Source organism: Triturus cristatus, chromosome 9 (assembly GCF_964204655.1).
Source record: "Triturus cristatus chromosome 9, aTriCri1.1, whole genome shotgun sequence".
Taxonomy (NCBI): domain Eukaryota; kingdom Metazoa; phylum Chordata; class Amphibia; order Caudata; family Salamandridae; genus Triturus; species Triturus cristatus.
Window position 1 is genome coordinate 1,225,570,747 of NC_140592.1, and position 19,409 is coordinate 1,225,590,155.

The window sequence follows — 19,409 nt, forward strand, 5'->3', positions numbered from 1 at the left end:
GGAATATAGTTCTAAGGATATCTTGGTATCCAGAGGTACGCGACAGGGGTGTCCGTGCTCTCCCATCCTGTTTGCCCTATATATTAACCCTTTTATTAATATGTTAGAGCTAAGCCACCATATCCCTCCCTCTATGGTGTATCATGAGCATTTTTCGGTATTGGCATATGCCGACGACATTGCGGTCTTAACAGCTGACCCAGATTCGGCTCTGCCTGAAATAGAAAATTTTGCTGGTAAATTTGGAGCTGTGTCAGGCTATAAATTAAATACTACCAAAACCCAAATTGTCTGTACAGACCGTACTCGGGTCAGTGACGATAGAGTAGTTGAGGAAGCTACTTATCTGGGCATTAAAATTAGACCATGCCTAAATGAATTAGTTCAGGTTAATTGGGACCTTATTATGTGCAAGACCAACGCTGCATTGGAGAGCTGGGAGAGCCTGCACCTTTCCTTCGTTGGGAGATCCAATCTCTTGAAAATGGTGGTCTTGCCTGAGGTGATGTATTTTTTTTTAGAGCGGTCCCCTTAGTGGTACCTAAACCTCAGATCCAATATCTTCAATCACTTTGTGCTAGGTATCTCTGGACTACCGGAAAAACTCGGAGAGCAGCTCGATTTATGACTCTTCCATTGGACAGGGGCGGCTGGGCTGTACCAGATTTTCTTCTCTACCATCTTGCTTGTCTGTTGGTTAATATGCGTATTTTATTGTCTGGGGAAGAAATTAGCAACCCGACAGAGGCACCTTCTATCTACCAGAGGGTTCTTGGCTTGATGGTAGCTATTATAAAAGGACACGTTTTAAAATCCTTGGGGCTGCTTTTGGGGTATGGAATACTGTCAGAATTATTTTTCATATTCCTAGGGTATCTTTTTATACACCATTGTCGGCGGACCTAATACTGCCATCTATATTTTGGGACCATATTGTTTTGGAATGGAGAATGAAAGGTATTATACGGCTGGGGGACTTTTTTTCATCAGATGGGGTGTGTGCTCCTTTTTCTAATCTAAGGGACAAATATAAAACACCGAACATCCAGTTTTTTAAGTTCTTACAGATCCGTGATTTTCTAAATAAGCATGCCTCAGCTTTAACCCCTTACAGAATAGTTGATGCTATCAGTCGTAAGGAAAGGATAGGGTCTTTGTATGAAATATTGTCAACAAGTAGGGCTGATGAACTTGTTAAAGTCAACGTTAGGTGGAGAGATGCTTTGGGAGCTAGTTTGGGCTCCGTTGAAAGCTCCATTAAAATCGCTCGGAAAGTCTGTCTTGCTGCGTCTTTGCGGGCGCAGCATTATAAAACAGTTTTTAACATCTACCGTACTCCCGCTATAATGATGAAATGGGGTAGGACAGAGAATAGCTTGAACGACGGGAAATGTTTTTGCTGCAGGACAGACAATGCTGACATTGTACATATCTTTTTTTCATGCTCCAACCTTTGTCAGTTTTTGGGCCATATTGAAAGATTTTTGTCAGCAGTCATTGGAAACCCGGTCCGAATATCTGCTACCATGATGTTTATTAGGGACAGGGGAGGAACTAAATCATGATCAACCTTTGTTCAAATTTCGTTATTTAATTTTTATTGCGACAGCAGTAGCACGACTTTGTATAGCTGCCTCTTGGCTGCAGGCTGAGGCCCCCCCATTTGAAATGTGGCGAGCCAAGTTTTATAATGTTTTTAATTTGGAAGTTAGTCTATACTCTGTCAAAAGACCCAGCAGGCGCAAATTTGGTCTTACTATTTGGAAAGCCATGATTGACTATATTGGAGGGTAGTATCTTTTGTGAGTCTATGTTCTGTGTTTGTTTTTTTATTTTGTTTTTTTATTATTATTCTGTCTACATGTGGAGAACTATATGTAATGTACCAATTCTACCCGTATTATTATGATTATGTTGTTCTCCTTCTTCTATTGTATGGTTTCTTCATTGATACTGTGGTTCAATAAAATATTTTCAAAAAAAGAAAAAGAAAAAAAAAGAAAGTATTGTCTTAAGGCTGATTCCTTGAAGGAGTGATGCCCTAAATCATATTCTCTATATGATGTTTGTCATCCGTCTCCCTTCTGACTTACTGACCTGTCTATAAACCTCCATTCTTTCAATCTTCTGGCCGGTCTTCCAAACTACCCATCAGGTTGCATGCTTATCAACATACCCGAACTTCTACCAGCTTCACTACCAACCTGGCAATCTGTGTATCGAGCTACCTGCCTAAAACCTCCAACTTGCCTGTCCACCATCCTCCCTGTCTGCTTACCGTTCTGCCAATTTACATACTAGCCTGCCTCCTATCAGTCTGCCATCTAACTACCAATGGGCTTACCAACCCTTCTACCAGCCGGTCAACCTGATTGCCTGCGTGCTAGCTTGCTATCCTGGTACTCTACCTCCTAAACCGGCCTGCCTCTCAACTTGCCTGCCTACCAACCTTTTTACTAGCCTGCTTACTATCCTGACAGATTAGCTACTAACCTCCCTGCCATTCGTTCCACCAATCTACTCCTTACCTTCACTCTGCCTATACAAATGTGCCAACGGTAGATTATGTATCCAGGTTATGTGCAGGTCTATTGCGCCTTGTGATCAAAGGGTCTAACGTTAAAAGGTCGAACTATTAGTAAGTTCTAGTCTTTTTGGTGCCGTACTCAATCTTTAAAAGAGTGTTAAAAAAATGTTACGACACTAAAACCTTATGCATACTTTGAGAGCATCACTACAAGGCCAGCTGATTCATATGGACTATTATGAGATTCAGCTCAAAGAGGTAGCAGGTTACTGTGAGAAGAGTTTAGTATATTTTGCTCGCTACAAAACTATAGAATCCTTCAAAAATAGACCGCTTACAAAAATTAAGTTGGGTTAGATCGTTAACTATGTGATGATTAAAATATATATTTTGAATAGTTTGCATAGATTATCTGTAAAGTTATATTTGTATCCATGGTGTGTTGCGTATTGGTCTTTCACAAAGATGAACCTTTCGCAGGTCGATCAGGACGATCCAGAAACCAGAGTTGAAGGAGGTGAGGAGGAAGAATCTGGAGGATACAGCTTCTCCCGGAGAAAGATCGTTCCCAACTGGGACCGCTACAAGGAGGCGGAGAAGGAGGCACAGAGCGAGGGTGTCGAGGTACAAAGAGGAGCCGACTACAGTGTCCTGCTCAGCTCCGCTGGTAAGGATCCTCGCCTGTCCATCCTGTGCTCAGTTAGATATTCCCATGAGTCAGTTGCTGTACACAGGCTTCTCGTGTGCTGTTGGCCAGTCATGTCTTGCCTTTACAGGATGGCACAATGTTAAAGTTTCCTTCGGCACAGATTGGATGTGATCGTGTCCAAGTTATCTAATTCATGCATTCTCTGATTTCTTGGAAGCCAAGTCGTCTTTGGCAAATAAGTATGTTTTGAGCCTCAGCTCACCTAATAATGTTTGTTATGTGTGTCTCTTGACCGTAGGCACATTTCCAGGAACACGTTAAGGGGATATTTAGTCTGTGCTTTGAAAGTTCTCTCTTAATGCGTTTATGATAACTGGAGACTTCACTGTTGAACTAAACACTAATTTAGGGTGAATGCTTCATTGAGAAATTATTTTATGAATATTAACAATTACTCCTAGGATTCATGCATAAATTATAGGAGACAGAGGCTGCATGGATTGCTGAGGAAACTTGCAGTTTCTTATTTGGGTGGCAGGTTTAGCTCAGCCCACTCATTCTGCATTTCATTATCTTTGGTCTGTAGATGGTCACTACAGACTGGTACTCCAATATTGTACGGCTTGAGAAACGATCACTCTGCCCACCTTGTGTCAAGTTTATGGGTTTGAAGTTAACATGTGTTAACAAATCTTGTACGCCTGATTATCCACATGCACAAACTCTTAAATGGTCGAGAACTCTCTTCTCATGAGACTTTATGTATGCCACACTTTGCCACAAATATAAAACACATCCTCAATGCGAGGACTGGGGCAGTTTCTGAGCTTTAACAGGAGTTTTGTTCCGTTGAAGGCTTGTTTGTAACGACTGTTTGATAACAAAACCAAACTCAACATGGATAATCCAAAGTTTAATCTGTGCTGATACTTGAATAGATCCTTGCATCAAGAGACTGAAGACAACTTTAGACATTGTTCTCAAATATGAAGAAACATACACTCTGCGTCGGGTAGTTGAAATCTTGCTAGACCTAGTTAGTCATGGGTTGGAGACATCATTTGGAGAGAGAGGCAGCAGACCATTCAGGGCGAGCAGGATCTGTACTTTCACTGTTCTGTGTGATTAAGTCCTTCCAACATTAGGCCAGCTACAATTCTCTTAAATGACATATCTATTTGAAGATTGTCTTACGTTGTCTTACAGTAGAAGATATCCATGCAAGTCCTCGAAGAAAGAGTCACACAGACAGTGTTAACCAAGAGGCGCTCTGCATTTAGAGCTGAAAACATAGTTGGACAAAATCTTAAGGCGTCGAGGAAAGACAGTGCTGGTACATTGTCAAAGCGCGTGGCGTGCCTGAGGACGCAAGGAGCAGTTTGATGGAGATCTCTATTTGACTTTATTGGTTCTTCTGTTGTAGCTCTTGATTCTGCTTGTCCTCGCAATATGTTATTGAAAGCTGTTTGGAGCTTGGGCTGTCTGTGGTGTCCACGTCCACGTCTAGTTATTGAACAGTTCCTCAACTACAAACGCTGCTGTGTAGCTTGCAGACTTTTCTGACACCTTGATAAGTCAGCTATGTTAGCGCATCATAAATCCAGCATAATAGTTTATTTTAAAGTTTCTGCAGTAAAGGTTCACTCCTTCTTTCAGAGAGTCCCCAGTCCTGTTATTTAGTGAGCCTTCCATGATGAACTGTGTAAACTGCTGTTTGCTATCTTGTGGCTTAATTCAGGCTGAAAGAGCTGAATCGGATTTGCTTGTTTCTGCAAATTGTTTAGGATATGTGTGCGGGGGGAGGAACGGGGCAGGTGCATTCTGTTATTCTTGCCACAACATTATGAGTGTTGATCTCCATGTATAATCCATAGCGGTTTGTTTTGGGTAGCTGGTCCATAGGTATTCTGTGGGCAGTTACAAGAGAAGTTGGTAGAGGGATGTTGAGAACTATGTGTGCAGTGGGGCTGGGGTTGGGTGGACACCGGACGCGTTAAGGTAGTTGCATTGTGATACTTAGCGTAACTCCTGCCTAGCGCTAGCTGATGACGCTTGCTTCTCCACGCTTGTTTTAACTTCACTGATTGTCACTTTGCTATGTGTGCACTAAATTCGTTTTAGCAGTAAACTTAAAATATATATTTTTTTTAAACCAGCAGATTGCAAGGAAATTACCTCAGCCCTTCGCTTGTCACCGCCGCAGCCCTTCCGGTTCGCTCCCCGGTCCACCACGGGTCCCAATCCCGATTGAGTGGATGGAGTCTACTTCCGGTTAAGGGTTGGTAGTCTAGTTTTCTCCTCTCCCCACCACATAAAAGCTAATGCAGAGCGGAGCGCGCAGCGGGCGTGCCGGTGGTGCGCCGAAGGCACGCCAAAGGCAAGCCCGTCGGCGCCCGACCGGGCGCAGGGCTCAGGATCTCTAGGTCGCACCCTCCAGCCCCCTTACTTTACTCCAGGGAAAACTTCTCCACATTAGGGAATCCTCCAATGTAATCTGCACCCACCCCATCTCCCTGGAAATACTCAAAGAGAACTGCCCACACTGTCTATACAAACTTCCCCCTATGCCAAGCACCCCACCATCCACAGGGAACCAATTCAACATGGCTCTGTTGAATTGCAGATCTCTGCCCAAGCATGCCACAGAAATCTCCATACCGGTACATGACACAGGAATAGACGTTCTATTCCTTTCAGAGACCTGGCTATCACTTAACTCAGACCCTGATGTGGTTCAAGCACTTCCCCCGGGCTACCTGATCCAACGACTAGACAGAGCAGACGGCAAGGGTGGTGGGATCGCTATTGTCTACAAAGACCATTTAGTCTGCGGCATTCTAGATAGCCCCCTGGCTGATTGCGAAAACGCCTGTTTTTCTAATCAATTCACCCCCTCAATCACTTTTTCTGGCATCCTCCTATATCGCCCACCAGGAGCACATGGACAATTCTGCTCCTCAATACGCGAATCTGTTCTAAACTTAGCAAGCACATCACCCAACTTTAATCTTCTTGGGGATTTTAATCTCCACTTTAACAAGCCGTCAGACCTTACTCTGGATCTTGCAGCCTACCAGATGCATCTTAAGAACCACCTCGCCACTCATACGAAGGGCCATCTCCTCGACCCTATCACCTCAAACATAGCAGAATTAGTATTAAGGGAGCCCATTCCCCTCCCCTGGTCAGACCACTTCCTAATCCCTTTTTTATGGCATCCCCCCTCCATGCGCGCTCATCTACTTTCATCCCGCACCTCAGTTCGCCACTGGCCCATGCTCAACATTGAGGATTGGACCCATGAACTGGAACGGACCATACCCACCCATGACCCCGATCCCGCAACTGCCAATAGAAAGCTCTGCGCATGGATCAAAAACTCACTAGATGTAGTCCTCCCTCGTAAAAACAGCCTACAGAAAGTCGGACCCAATAAATCCCCCTGGTTCACCCCTGACCTCCGCAAACTGAAACAGCAATGTAAAAAACTGGAACGAGCCTGGAGGAACGACTTCTCTAGTGAGAAAAAATTAGCCTATAGTGCATCCATCATGGCCTACAAAGCAGCACTTAGAGCAACACAGGCCGCTTACTATGAGGAAAAAATTCAATCGTCCTCCAACTCCCCCAAAGAAATATTCCGGATCGTAAAAAACACTCTTACGAACTCCTGACTCATTCCCCCCCCCCCCCCCCCCCCCCCCCCCCCCCTCCATTCCCGACCCGACCGGCCATCATTGTGCGGATCTGGCAGACTTCTTCTCCACCAAAATCAAAAACATCCTTAACCTCTTACCACCTCTTAAAACCGATCAAATCACTGAGCCTCCCGAATTGGAATCTCAGAATAATACAATCTACCTAGAAACATATGCCCCTCTCTCTGAAGAACTCCTTCCCCACATCTTAGACTCAATAAAAAGCGGTTCCCCGGGCGACCCTGCCCCTTTCCATATCTTGAAACTAGTAATGCCCACAATTATCAGTCCTATTGCCAATTTAATCAATACTTCCCTAGCCTCAGGCATAGTCCCTCGGGACTGGAAAAACGCCATGGTGAAGGCTCTGCTAAAAAAAAAAACATCTGGATCCCTCGGAACCGGGCAACTATCGCCCCATTTCCCTACCTCAGAGCTCCTCTTTAAGCCCCACCCTTTTTAATGTGTACATGTCCCCGCTAGCACAGATAGTCACCCCTTTTGGAATCCAACTGGTCACCTACGCAGATGATACCCAACTTATTGTGACCCTGAACCAGGAACAACAGTCTCCCACAAACCTCTACTCATGTCTTAAAGAAGTCACCAGCTGGATGAGCTCCTCCCACCTCAAGCTCAATGGTGACAAGACCGAGCTCATGCTGCTGGGCAATCAAACAAGCTTCAACCCTAACAATTCGTGGCCATCGTGCATGGGACCTGCACCATTACCCAAACAGGAAATAAAGAGCCTGGGCATATGGCTCGACCATGACCTCACCTTTAGAACTCAAGCAAGAAAAACGGCCGCCACCTGCTATGGTATGCTCTGTACCATTCGGAAAGTACTCCCTCTCCTACCTGTCCACTCCAGAAAGCTTCTGGTTCAAGCGCTCATTCTCTCCAGGTTAGACTACGGCAATGCCCTCTATCTGGGCGCGCCCAGTTCTGTTATCTCTAAACTACAGGTTGTCCAATACGCGGCAGCCAGGCTTCTCACAGGCACTAACAACCGCTGCTCAGCTAGGCCTGCCCTGAAGACACTGCACTGGCTCCCGATACAGGAAAGAATACACTTCAAGGCACTCTGTATCGCACACAAACACCTTCATAACAAAGGCCCCCCCCATCATCAAAAACCTAATCAAACCCTACAAAACCACCAGAAGTCTACGCTCAGACCAACTTCATCTAGCAGAAGTTCCCAGAGTCAGGAGGGCTCGGTCAGGGGGTCGCCTTCTCTCCTACAACGCCTCCAGACTCTGGAATGTCCTTCCCCTCTCAATCCGCAAAGAAGCTAATCATCTGTCATTTCGCAAACAACTGAAGACCTGGCTATTCCCATAACTCCGCCTTCGCCTCGACCTTCATCCGCAGCGCTGGGATGCCCCCGGGTAGCCATGCGCTATATAAGAATATCTTCATTCATTCATTCACCTGTGTAGATTGTATCTCACTTAGAAAAAAGTCAGTTTTTTGTGTACTGGATTAATGAACCAGCACTGCATTAAGTTTTTTTGTGGATATATGAGTATTTTTTGGTTTCATTTTTAACCATACCCTGACCATTGATGGTGGAGTACTGCTGTCATTCTTATTATGATAAAAGGGAGTTCTCCACAATGCCATTAAGTCTCAGGGTTTTTTGCTGCAGTTGAAGAATTGGCTCCATAGATCATACGGTGGAAGACTCCCTTCCACCCCCCCCTGTCAGATGCTCGCCATGTGCCATTCGTAACTCAGTGTGGGCAGAATAAGACGGGAAATCTACTTCGCCCCAACTGCAAGGATCTTAATGCTCACTTGTGTAGTTATGTTGCCACCCACACAAATAAATGATATTTTTAATTGCGAACAGTGCCACTCAAACAAAGGATTTCTGTGAATCCCACCAAGTGTGTATTTTACACAGCCGCAGATTAGTATATCTGCCACAGAGTGACAATATCTTCTTCTCACATTGCAGATGTTGCAGAAAAACTTCATCTCAGATTTGACACATGAATAGTCTATTGGGACCTTAATTCTTAGTGTGTTGAGTACTGCACTGAGGTTTAAATTGCCTGGCCATGGCAGAGATTTTGCTGGCTTTTCGACCAGACACAATAGTATAGAATAGGTTTGAACAGACTGGTAAGAAAAGTGAAGATGAAGGTGACTGGAGTACATTCAGCCGAAACATGTACACAAATCTCGTAATAGCATATGCAACTTTATATATAGACTTTGAGCTGCATGCCCAGTAATGCATCCAAAAAATACTTTCAAGGCTCAAAGCGCTGCACAATGATGGTATAGGTAATGTTGCCTTAAAGAATATATTCAATAACTCTGTCAAAAGCACTGCCATGACAAGTTTCCTTACCCTCTAATGATCTCCCTCCTATTGCATATTCTGGAATTAGTTCCACATCTTAGCTATTTGGGAGGGAAGCTTTTTAAATCTGAACAAATGTTTTTTGAATTTGGCTTAAGCGCCTTTAGTGCCCTAATGTTATTTGTCCACGTGTTCAGCAGAAGTCTTCTTGGGAAAGAAGGCTTTCAGAGAATGAAGATCCTTGTTCCAGAGAGCCTGGTGGGCAAGGCCATAGCACCTTAAACTCATTTCTTATCCTTCATTGGTACAAGGTGCATCTTTGTCAGAGCCATCAGCCTTTTCCACACTTCTTTTCACTGACACACGATTTTGTAGTATTTTTCACTTAGATCATTAGTGAGAGCACCAGGCAGATGGGGGCCAGATTCATTGAGGCAAAGCTAAAAGCTAGAGTGATAGAGCACACAACTAATGGAGGACAGAATGCTGGCGCCCAGGACAGATGGACGTAACAGTTAAAATACAGGACAGCTATAGGTCCGAGTACTAGAGCACAGGACAGATGGAGGCCAGAGTGCAAGAGCCAAGGACAGATGATGTATGCATGAGAGGGCAGGACAATAATAGGTCAGAGCACTAGAGCTCAGGACAAACAGAGGCCGGAGTGCTAGAGTCAAGGAGGTCCGAGCGCTAGAGCCCAGGACAGATAGATGCAAAAGCTAGGGAGAGATGGAGGTCAGAGGGCTAGAGCCAAAGACAGATGAAGGTGCGAGTTGCTAGACTGCAGGACAAATGGAAGTCTCAGAGATAGACACCAGGGGTTAGGTTTCGAGAGCTTTGAATACATGGAGGACAGGTTGGTAGAACCCAGGACAGATGGACATAGGAGTGATGGAGGTCAGAACAAATGTGAGTCGAACCAGAGACGTTTTAAGGCGGGCCCCTGGAAAATGAACTTTCTCTATTTGATCACTGTCTATTCCCCTTCTCTCTCTGCCCACTTCTACCCTTAACCCTGGTCTCTCTACCAAGTGTCATCTTAAGGGTTTTAGGGGTCCCAGACTAGACCCTATCAAAGTTTAACATTTTATTTAGTATTGATTGGCATCAAGGGGGCATTCATTATCAGGCAATGGGTAATAACATTTACATTTGTCCGATACAGGGGCACCTGAAATAAGTCTTGCCCAGGGCCTCCAAACCCCTTCAGAAGCCACTGGGTCGAATGTTAGAGCTCAAAGGGGTAAGCATGCTGGACAGAAGGCAGTCTGAGCCAGTAGTGCAGTAATGGTGCCCTGAGTCTTACTGCAGGTAAGGACAATGTCCCCCCACGTCCTCTGATTGATCTGGAAATTTTGCTAAATTTGGGAGTAAAGTGGGCCCCTCATAACACTGGGACTCTGCGCTACTGCTCCTGCTGCAGCATTGGTAGCTATTGCCATGGTCGTAGCAGGACATTTCTATGTAAAAGTGATGGAGTGCTCTGCACTGGACTGATTTTTGTTTTGTTATTAAGTTAACACGCTCTTTCAATATGGAGGTTGCATGGTACATGGATGATCCTTGGGCTGGATGGAGAGTGTGACTTGAATGAAGCTAGATTTAAAGCATTTGACCCCAGTTTCAGGCTGAATGCAGGAAAAGTTGCTTAAGCTTAACTCTGATAAGATGGAGGTCTTGATGGTTTGAAGATCTGTGTCACAGAAAGTGCTTTGGTCTAGCGACTGATGGCTATCTGAGCTAGGCAACTGCTCATACAACTGGAGAGTGTGTACAGCTAGGTTTTGCTTCCTTCTCTTAAAAGTATTAAAAATATCATTCCCTTGTGACCTGATTATCCTGTCCCAGTTATACTTGATACAGTCGACCCATGCCTGGGTTATTGCAAAGCGCTGTATTTACCGTACCTCAATACAAAGCACTCAATCTTCAAATAACTCATAATTTAGCTGACCGAATACTTCTCGGGCCACATGAGTATCTAAACTCAGTAGCCTATCTTAAAATGATGGGGCCCTCTGCAGAATGTGAAGAGTGGCCCTTGAGTTTCCCAAATCTCATACATTCCATTTGGCCATGAGTGAAATGGGGCCCCTCTGAATGGGTTGGGAGCTTCACTGCGCCCAGAGGCCTGCCTTAAGCCCTATCTGAACTCTTTTCAAATAGGTAAATTGTTCATGGGGTGTCATTTTACCAGAGGTATTATTAATTATACTGTGTAATTATTTTGATATAATTGTAATAAGTTAGTATTTTAACAAACTTTATTTGTAAGCTGTCTGGTGCTATCCAAATGCTGCGAGTAGTAATATATTCAGTAAGAAGCAATTATGTGTCAGGGGTTTAAAGCCCAAATACAGCTCCTCCCACAAGATTTCTGGCTTTTACGCGCCAGGATAAGCTGTGGTGGGAAGAGTTCTTCCCTCTCGCCATGTTTGTGATTAGTAAGATACAGCTGGTCTGACCATGTTTCAGCCCCTCCTAGAGGCCAAATTTAAATGTGTGGCTTGTGCATGCTGAGATAGGAGAAGGCGGGGAGACTCTTGCGGGGCTGGCCATGGCACCACATGACCCGCCCTGCATGACATTACTGCCTGAACATCCCAGACATGCTTGTCTCCCTGTTCTGGCGGTCACAGGTGTTGCTAGGCCCAGCCACCAGCATTGCCTGACCATTTAGGTATTAGATTTGCCTTGCAGCAGTATCACCCGCTGAAGCCACCACTGGCATTGCTTTGCCTCGCGTTGGACCTCCTTGGGCTGCTGCCCGCGTTGCTGAAATGCAAATTCTGTCTCAGTTGGGTGGTGTTGCGAGACTTGCGACCTCGATCTCCCTCCTTCCCCCGGCTGCTTGCCTTGGCTTAGTCAAGGCTCATCGCGATGATGATGTAGAATTTGCTGCTTTGTACCGCCTCATAATGGCCTTTTACCTGCAGAGTGCATCATTGAATTTGCACATGTTGGTGCAAGGGAATGTCTTGCTGCTCAGCTCTGCTCATTAAGGTGCAGGAAGTAAAACTTCTAGACCAGTCTTGCAGTCTTCATCCAGGCTGTGATTTCCAGGTAAGTTCAAGGGTATTACGCTTGCTTCTCAGAAAGACCGGCACGTCTTTCATGAAAGTCCTCCTTTATCACACCGCTCAAGAAACCCTTCTGATGTATGATGTACTGGTGAGCAAAAGCAGCATCTCAAAAGCCCTCACAGAACCCAAGGGCTTCATCTCCGCGAGCCTACGACCCCCTCAACCCCTCCATAGGCTGGTGCACGCGGAGCGACCCATAGAAATGTTCAAACCTGGACTTCAGAGGATCCTTGACTGAAGATGAAATATAATTCGTGGAAACTAAATATAGCCTCAAAGCTTCTAGCTGCATGTCAGAGTTACGCTTCAGATCCATCGTTCAAGCATTGGTGCTTTCGTATACGAGCATGGCCTTGCCTTCTTAGCTAGCCATCCCTGCTTAGCTAGCCTTCCCTGCTCCTAGCTCACATAGCCATATGTCCCTGCAGCATCTTATCTCCTCATAGGATCACATCCTTGGCGATCTGCATTGGATCCCTCTTGAAGTCAGGTGAACTTTAAAATATCCTGCATCGCCTACAGCACCCTTCATCATGGTTTACCAAGGCACCCGAACAACAAACTACACATTGCAGGAAGTTCACGAGAAACCATGAGCATAAGTCGCCAACTTCTTGAAAAAGCACCATAAAAATCTAAACCAGTAAGCAAGCCTAATCCTGACATGCACCCATAACCTTGGAATGTTCTATCCGTAGAAATAAGATTCGGCCTGTTCTCCTTCTAGAAGAACCCAAAGACTCCCCTTTCTAAGCGTTACCTGAATACCCCAGTGCCTCCACCTATCTAACAATAGGGGCACTGGTAAAGTGCACGGTTCATCACAAAGAGGACTCTCGGCGCTTTAGGAGAGAATACTGCCAGCTTCAAGCTGCTTGGATCACATAATGCTATGTGGGGGGTGGTCAGCTGCTGCATGTCTATTCTTTAGTTTCTTGCATACATCTGTTACTTGGAAACTGTCCTGGTTGCATGGCTTGGTCTGTGCAGTATGAATAGTTCTAGTAATTACATTAAACACAATAGACGCCTTCCAAGGCTAAAGGGACTGTTCTCACTGCAAGAAAGGCAATTTAAAAACCTACTATTTTTACACGTCCCAACTGCGCCTGTGCGCCACCGTGGAAAGACCGCATATTGGGTGTCGCCTTTGATGCTGATCTGGTCTTCCTCCCACAACTGGTTGTACACAGTACTCAACACAGTACGGGACAAGCAGCCATCAAATAAATGAATGAATGAATATTGACATTTATTAGGCGCAAACCTTATGGTGCACAATTTGTGCAAACATTGTGATAAGAGAAACGTTCTGCACAGTACAAAGTACTTCAAAAGTCTTAAAAATCGCATTAGTGCGCACATCTGGTTTATGACATTAAATGCTCAAAAAAGCCAACGAGCTATTTCTGTGTCCGCATAATGGGCAGTCACTCAAAGAATGACCATTCTCTGTTACAGTATTAATCACCAGGGCAAGCGCTCACTAGTTGTTGAACATGCGAATAGTCCAAAACATAGCACTGAAAACTCAAGAAAATTCAAGAAAGAGAAAAACAAGGTGAGCTGCGAATTCAAAATGACGCAAACAGATGATGCGCTGGCGACGAGGGGGTCTAACAGAGAAAGGAATCATATTTTACATTACAGCGTAATACCCATGTCTCATTGGACATTTTGCAAGAATGAAACCTATTAAATAATGTTATGGGCCCATTTGCCCCCCTTGTTCCCAAGGCAAGAACAAATCGTTTTTATTTCATTGGTCTTACTTCTGCCAGGCACATAAGGGGCACCACAAGTATCTGTCCATAGAGCTGAAAATAAAATGTATTGCGCATCTGTGCCAACCAGACACACTGACGCACACAGTCGCCCACACGCTGCCAGAACAGCCATGTAGACAGTAAATTCCACACCGAATGCAATGCTCATGGACTCAAACAATTATTCACAATCCAAAAATATATAACATGCAAAAGCATAACCTCCTTCTGATGAACGGCTAGTAGTAAAGTTGGTACCACCCACTCACATCATTTCATAAGTATTTCCATCACACCTGGATGCATCAGCTTTCGGGATTAGCATCTACACTGCCCCCCCCCTGCCCCCCGGGAGCTGTCAAAACAGCTGTTATGGTAGGCTAAACCTTCTAGTTGTACCGTGGGATGCACTCCAAGCGCTTCAATCACTCGTTTATTTCTTTAGGTAGCATCACTCAATCAATAAAGAATATTATATTCATTTTCCTTTTATTGCTAGTCTTAATGCTATTGTGACTTGTGACGTCAGCTGCATCTAAGCGCTGATTATGGACTGGTATCAAAGACCGACTGTTCCAGGACCTGCCGAGGTTCGAGCGGTTGCGATTGAAAGTGGAAAATTGAAGCTGATTTAATTAAAAATATTAAACGGCTGCTGTTTCGCGTTCTCAAAAACCAGCGGATGGCCTTCGATTCAGCGGCCTCAAAGAGATGATTAAATGAGAGAGCTGCTTCAGAAGGTGTATCCTTTGTGCCTGGACCTCTTGAGATGGGTTCAGCCGCTTTGATTCCTCCAAAAGGATCCGCAGCCGCGTTTCATACCGACCGAATTAGGGCATCGCTTTGTGTGCTCGCCTTGCCTGGGCTGCGACAAAAGGCGAACAGCCGTCTGAGAAGGTTGCTAAGCATTCTTCAAAAAGAGATCATTTTGGTTTTGCTTCTTAAAGAATCTTGACTGGTGGACCACAAAATATTACTTTTAATTAAGAAGTCCTATACGAGACCTCGGAGAGTTAAAACAGATGATCGCTGATAAGTGGCGCTCAAGGAGTATCTGGTCTCTTCCAATTTACTTAAATTCTCACTTTCACCAGGGTTGATCATTTTGGGTCACTATTGGGTTACTTCATCCTGAAATAATATGGCCTACCAGAAGTCCATAGGGATGTAACAACATCCGTTCTCTGGATAATTTAAGGGGAATTTGAGTGAGTAGGCTGTGTTGAGAAATTCCAACAGCGGGGGGTCGGCCACATCCAGGTAATTTTATTTTTCTTTCCGAGCAGGCGCACTTGTGAAGAATACTTTTTGAACAAGGCTAAACGTCCAGGTTTCCATCTGCACTGAATAACAGAAGCAAATATGTGAAGTGTTTTGCTGGAGAGCTAGTTTCCGTCAGAAGGAGGGGTGTGTCATGCGCCAGGTGTGTTATGCACCGAGTGTTGTCCAGTTCCCCAGTCACACAAAATTCCTCTCAGAGGGGACCCTGGTCCATGTACATGATGGTGCAATGAATGCGGATCTACCTTCTCTGTCAGACAGTGTTCTAAGGCGCACCCGAATCGGGGGTGCTGCGCCTATGGTGGTTGTGCCGGAGACCGCCCATGGCGCCTGGGGGCGGTGGCGTGTCACACTGCTGCCACCAGGTGATATTTGGTGCTGGGGTGACCCAGAAGTGGTTTAACACTTCCATGTCTGCTCCAATCCAGTCTGTTCGGGCTCCCGTGCCCTAAAAGGGGCGACAGAGCAGGGGAGTGGTCTCAAGTGAAAGTGTTTTTGTGCTGTATGTCACCGTAGGGGATGCTGGAGGGCAGGTGGGGTGAACTGGGTCACTCCATAAGAAGGGCTGGTGCTCGGCGATCCGATACCTGGCCATATAAGCAATAGCCATATGAGCCATACATCATATAAGCAATAGCCCAGGCTTCTGTCCAGACATAAGGACTGGGACACAGAACAGTGCTGCCCAAAAAATGAGGAAACTTTTAAGGAATCTCCTGTCTGGCCCAAATTTACCAGTGGATTCTGTTTGTGGCATTTATAGGGTCTAGATAAGAATGAATTGCTACAGTGGTGTGTGCCAACGTCCGCCCCCCTTTCAACTCAGTTATAAAATCACTGACCCCTCAGAACCAGAAGGCCTGACTAGTCCCGAATCCCAAATTTACAGCCCGTGTCCTGGACCAGTAGTGTGGTTTTAGCCTGTGTACGCACTTGTGCCACTTGCGTCCTTTTTATTTTCATCTCAACCGTCATCTTGGGGGGATTGTTGTGAACCCGGGCCTCCCTAAACAAGTTTGCCAGGCGGATATGACCTTAAATAACTCTTCAAGCTGCTTCAAGTTTTTCCGTCTCATTTGCATTTTTGTATTGTATGGTGCTGCCAATTTGTGTTTGGGGACAATGTTATGATTTTGTCACAATTTAAACTTGGGGAGGAATTTGGGAGTTTTTTAAATTGTAGTGTTTCTGTGTTTTCAACCTGTAAACACACCTGTGACAATTTTTGTTTATATTAGATTTTGATTACTTTACATGTGTCAAACGGGTAACATGTCTCACTCTCGAGTGATGTACATCTCATATAACAGTCCCATCACCCGGCCCTGCACGGCCCGCACATACTCCTGTAGGGATTACATCACATCAATCACATGCATTTGTAGGAGGCACTAAATGCCATCTCCTGTTGTAGGCCAATCAGGTTCTCCTTCTGACATGGACAATAAATATACATGTGCATGATAGTATATGTACATCAATAGTGGAGTATTGGCCTGCGACGTGGCGCATTCCTTGAGGTACAAAAACTTACCATTACGGTGTACATCTCACATGGTCTTAACACCTGTGACACTTTGAGTGTTTTTTTCCCCATCACAACTGCTTTCTTGCTTGCATTATAGTGAAGCGGTCTAGTTGTTCCTCATGTGCCGCCCGGCCTAGTTACACAAGGCTGCCGCGCGGACGTGTCGCTGATGCCTGTCAGTGTCCATCCACACCCGATCACACACAGCATCCAACCATGTTGCGCATTCTCTTAACCGTCATCGCGCACTTGGCGAGTCATTTAAGCCTACTCCTCAGCGCAATTGCCAGCACTTACACATGGTCATTATCTGATAGACTCTAATGTTTCTCAATTACTAGGTGAGTTAGACCTGCTTCTCCCGCAGGCTTATCATGACAAATTGGACATTGATTGTTGCTGGTCTCACGGCCTTTTTCAACAGTCTGAAAGGAATGATTTTCTTTGTAATGCTCTCACTGCTGTTGCTCACAGACTTGAAATTTATGATCTTACAGATTTTAAACAGCATCTTTTTATTTTTACCTGAACCCTGGTTTACCCCTGATATAGACCCATTCATCAATTAATTAGTCCCTGGTGGATTTAAAGGTTTGGATAAATATTGTACTTCTGAACATGGATGCATGGTTGTAGTAATATTCCATGAAGATTTTGCCCTAAAAACAGATTGTTTGGAATCTAACACTTTGCCTGACCACCCAGCATTCTCATGGAAAAAGTACAACAGGGTTTGTTATTTCCTCCATATCTACTCCCCTCCTAGGTTACCTACCGACTAACTTGATGCTTTAACCAAAGCAATCGTCTACTGTAGTTAAGTAGGGAGAACATAGTTCCCAGTTGTTTAAATTTGTGGCTAGAAGGAACAACTCTTCAATTCAAAGAAGCTCTAGAACTTTTCAACCTAAAGATATTTTTGTGGAAGCCCCTCCTCTAAAACGTCATCTTTTAGAAACCATTTTTACTAACTATGATAACCTTTAGTTTGGTGACGTGTTATCACTTGCATGGACAGATCATTATTTCATATTATTCAGTCTCGTCTTCTCTCCTGAGAATATCCTCCCTTCCACTATTGTCCAGGAGTTAAAAAAGTAACTTAAGACTGAAAGACTACCTCTCCTGCAGCTGCCCACACTCATTCCAGTCAACAACAATATCTTAATCTTAAAAGAAACTCCTTCATTAATGGCACTCAGTCCTCACTTCTCTGACCTATACAAAACAATCTGGATGTTGATTCTCACCCCATCTCCCCAGAATTTTGAGGGGCTTTTCCCATAAATCAAGAACAAAATCCTTGGTTTTCTCCAGAATTAGCTAAATTGATCCTGTAAACTTGACAAGCAGAAAGACAATGGAGAAAAAGTTGAATGCAGAGCTAGGCATTTATCAAAGGCCTAAGAGTTCAAAGACAAGATAAAGGAAGCCAAATCATTCTACAATGACTCTCGCATAGTTCAGGCTCCTTCCTCACTAACGAACTCTTCCATATAATTAAGGCACTTCAATCCCCTGTTGTTATGCCCAAGGAAATGCCCTCTTCACCTACAAACTTTTCACAAACAAAATCTCTAACATTAGGCACACCATCTCGCCCACATGTGTTCCAGTCTCTCTGCCCGCTACCTCCACTACCATCAGGCCATTTGTACTGTTTTGACTTTGTAACCAAGGAAGCTTTGACTCTATTGATTGGTCAGCGCTTGCCTTCTGGTTCCCGTTTCGGTCCAGGATCTGCAAGCTGGCTTTGACTTCTCAGTTTTCTTTCAGTTGAGGAACTTACAACTCTATTTATTGTTTCATTAATCTCAGCCTCTTTCCCTAATTGCTTTAAAACGCCTCAATTTAAAAAACGAATTTGGGTTCATGTGATCTGAATACTTTTAGGCCAATTTCCTTCCTTCTGTATTGGTCCAGACTACTAGCGAAAATAGACCGTAAGCAGCGCCCAAGCTTTACAGAATCACATGACTTCCTAGAACCTTCTCAGAAAGGTTTTCATGTTAGCAGAAGCACCAAACGATGGTGTTATCGGCGGCTGATGATCTGTGCCGGCTAGCTCATAAAGGGGAGGCTGCCTCCCTAGTCCACTCCTTTTGCACCTTTCGGACACATTTGACAATTTCATCCAAGTTTCTAGACTTTGTGTTTGGCATTTCTGGCTCAGCTCTGAATTGGTTGACCTGATATCTAAGTGACCAGTACCAACGTATCTCTTCCTCCGTATATGTCAAGTCCCAGGGCTCTCAGTCGATGTGTCCCTCAAGCCTCTAAACTATTGGCTCTATTATTTAACAATTACATACGCTCCTTGCACAACTTTTAACACAGGTTGTTTCAAAGTTTTATATGTAAGCAGAGAGCCCCGCAACTGGTCTTTGGGCGGGAACTGGACTTACCTTCCGCTCCATCCCTGCCTCATACCCTACACTAGGTATATTGGTGGATGTCACAACATTTCTTAATGAAATCCTTCCAATACTGGGCTTTTGATGTGGCCAGATGGTGCTGTTATTCCTGTTGCCTGTCTGCAGCCTTCTTTAATAGATCACTG

At 44.7% G+C, this 19,409-nt stretch overlaps 1 protein-coding gene across 1 annotated transcript in view; it reads left to right on the forward strand.

Annotated features, from left to right (window-relative positions):
- AVEN (apoptosis and caspase activation inhibitor) overlaps nucleotides 1–19,409 on the forward strand; it is a 983,554-nt gene that overhangs the window by 40,320 nt on the left and 923,825 nt on the right. Inside the window, exon 3 of the mRNA XM_085627912.1 lies at nucleotides 3,008–3,194. Coding sequence (XP_085484038.1) covers nucleotides 3,008–3,194 — 187 coding nt within the window. The remainder of the gene's footprint in view (nucleotides 1–3,007; nucleotides 3,195–19,409) is intronic.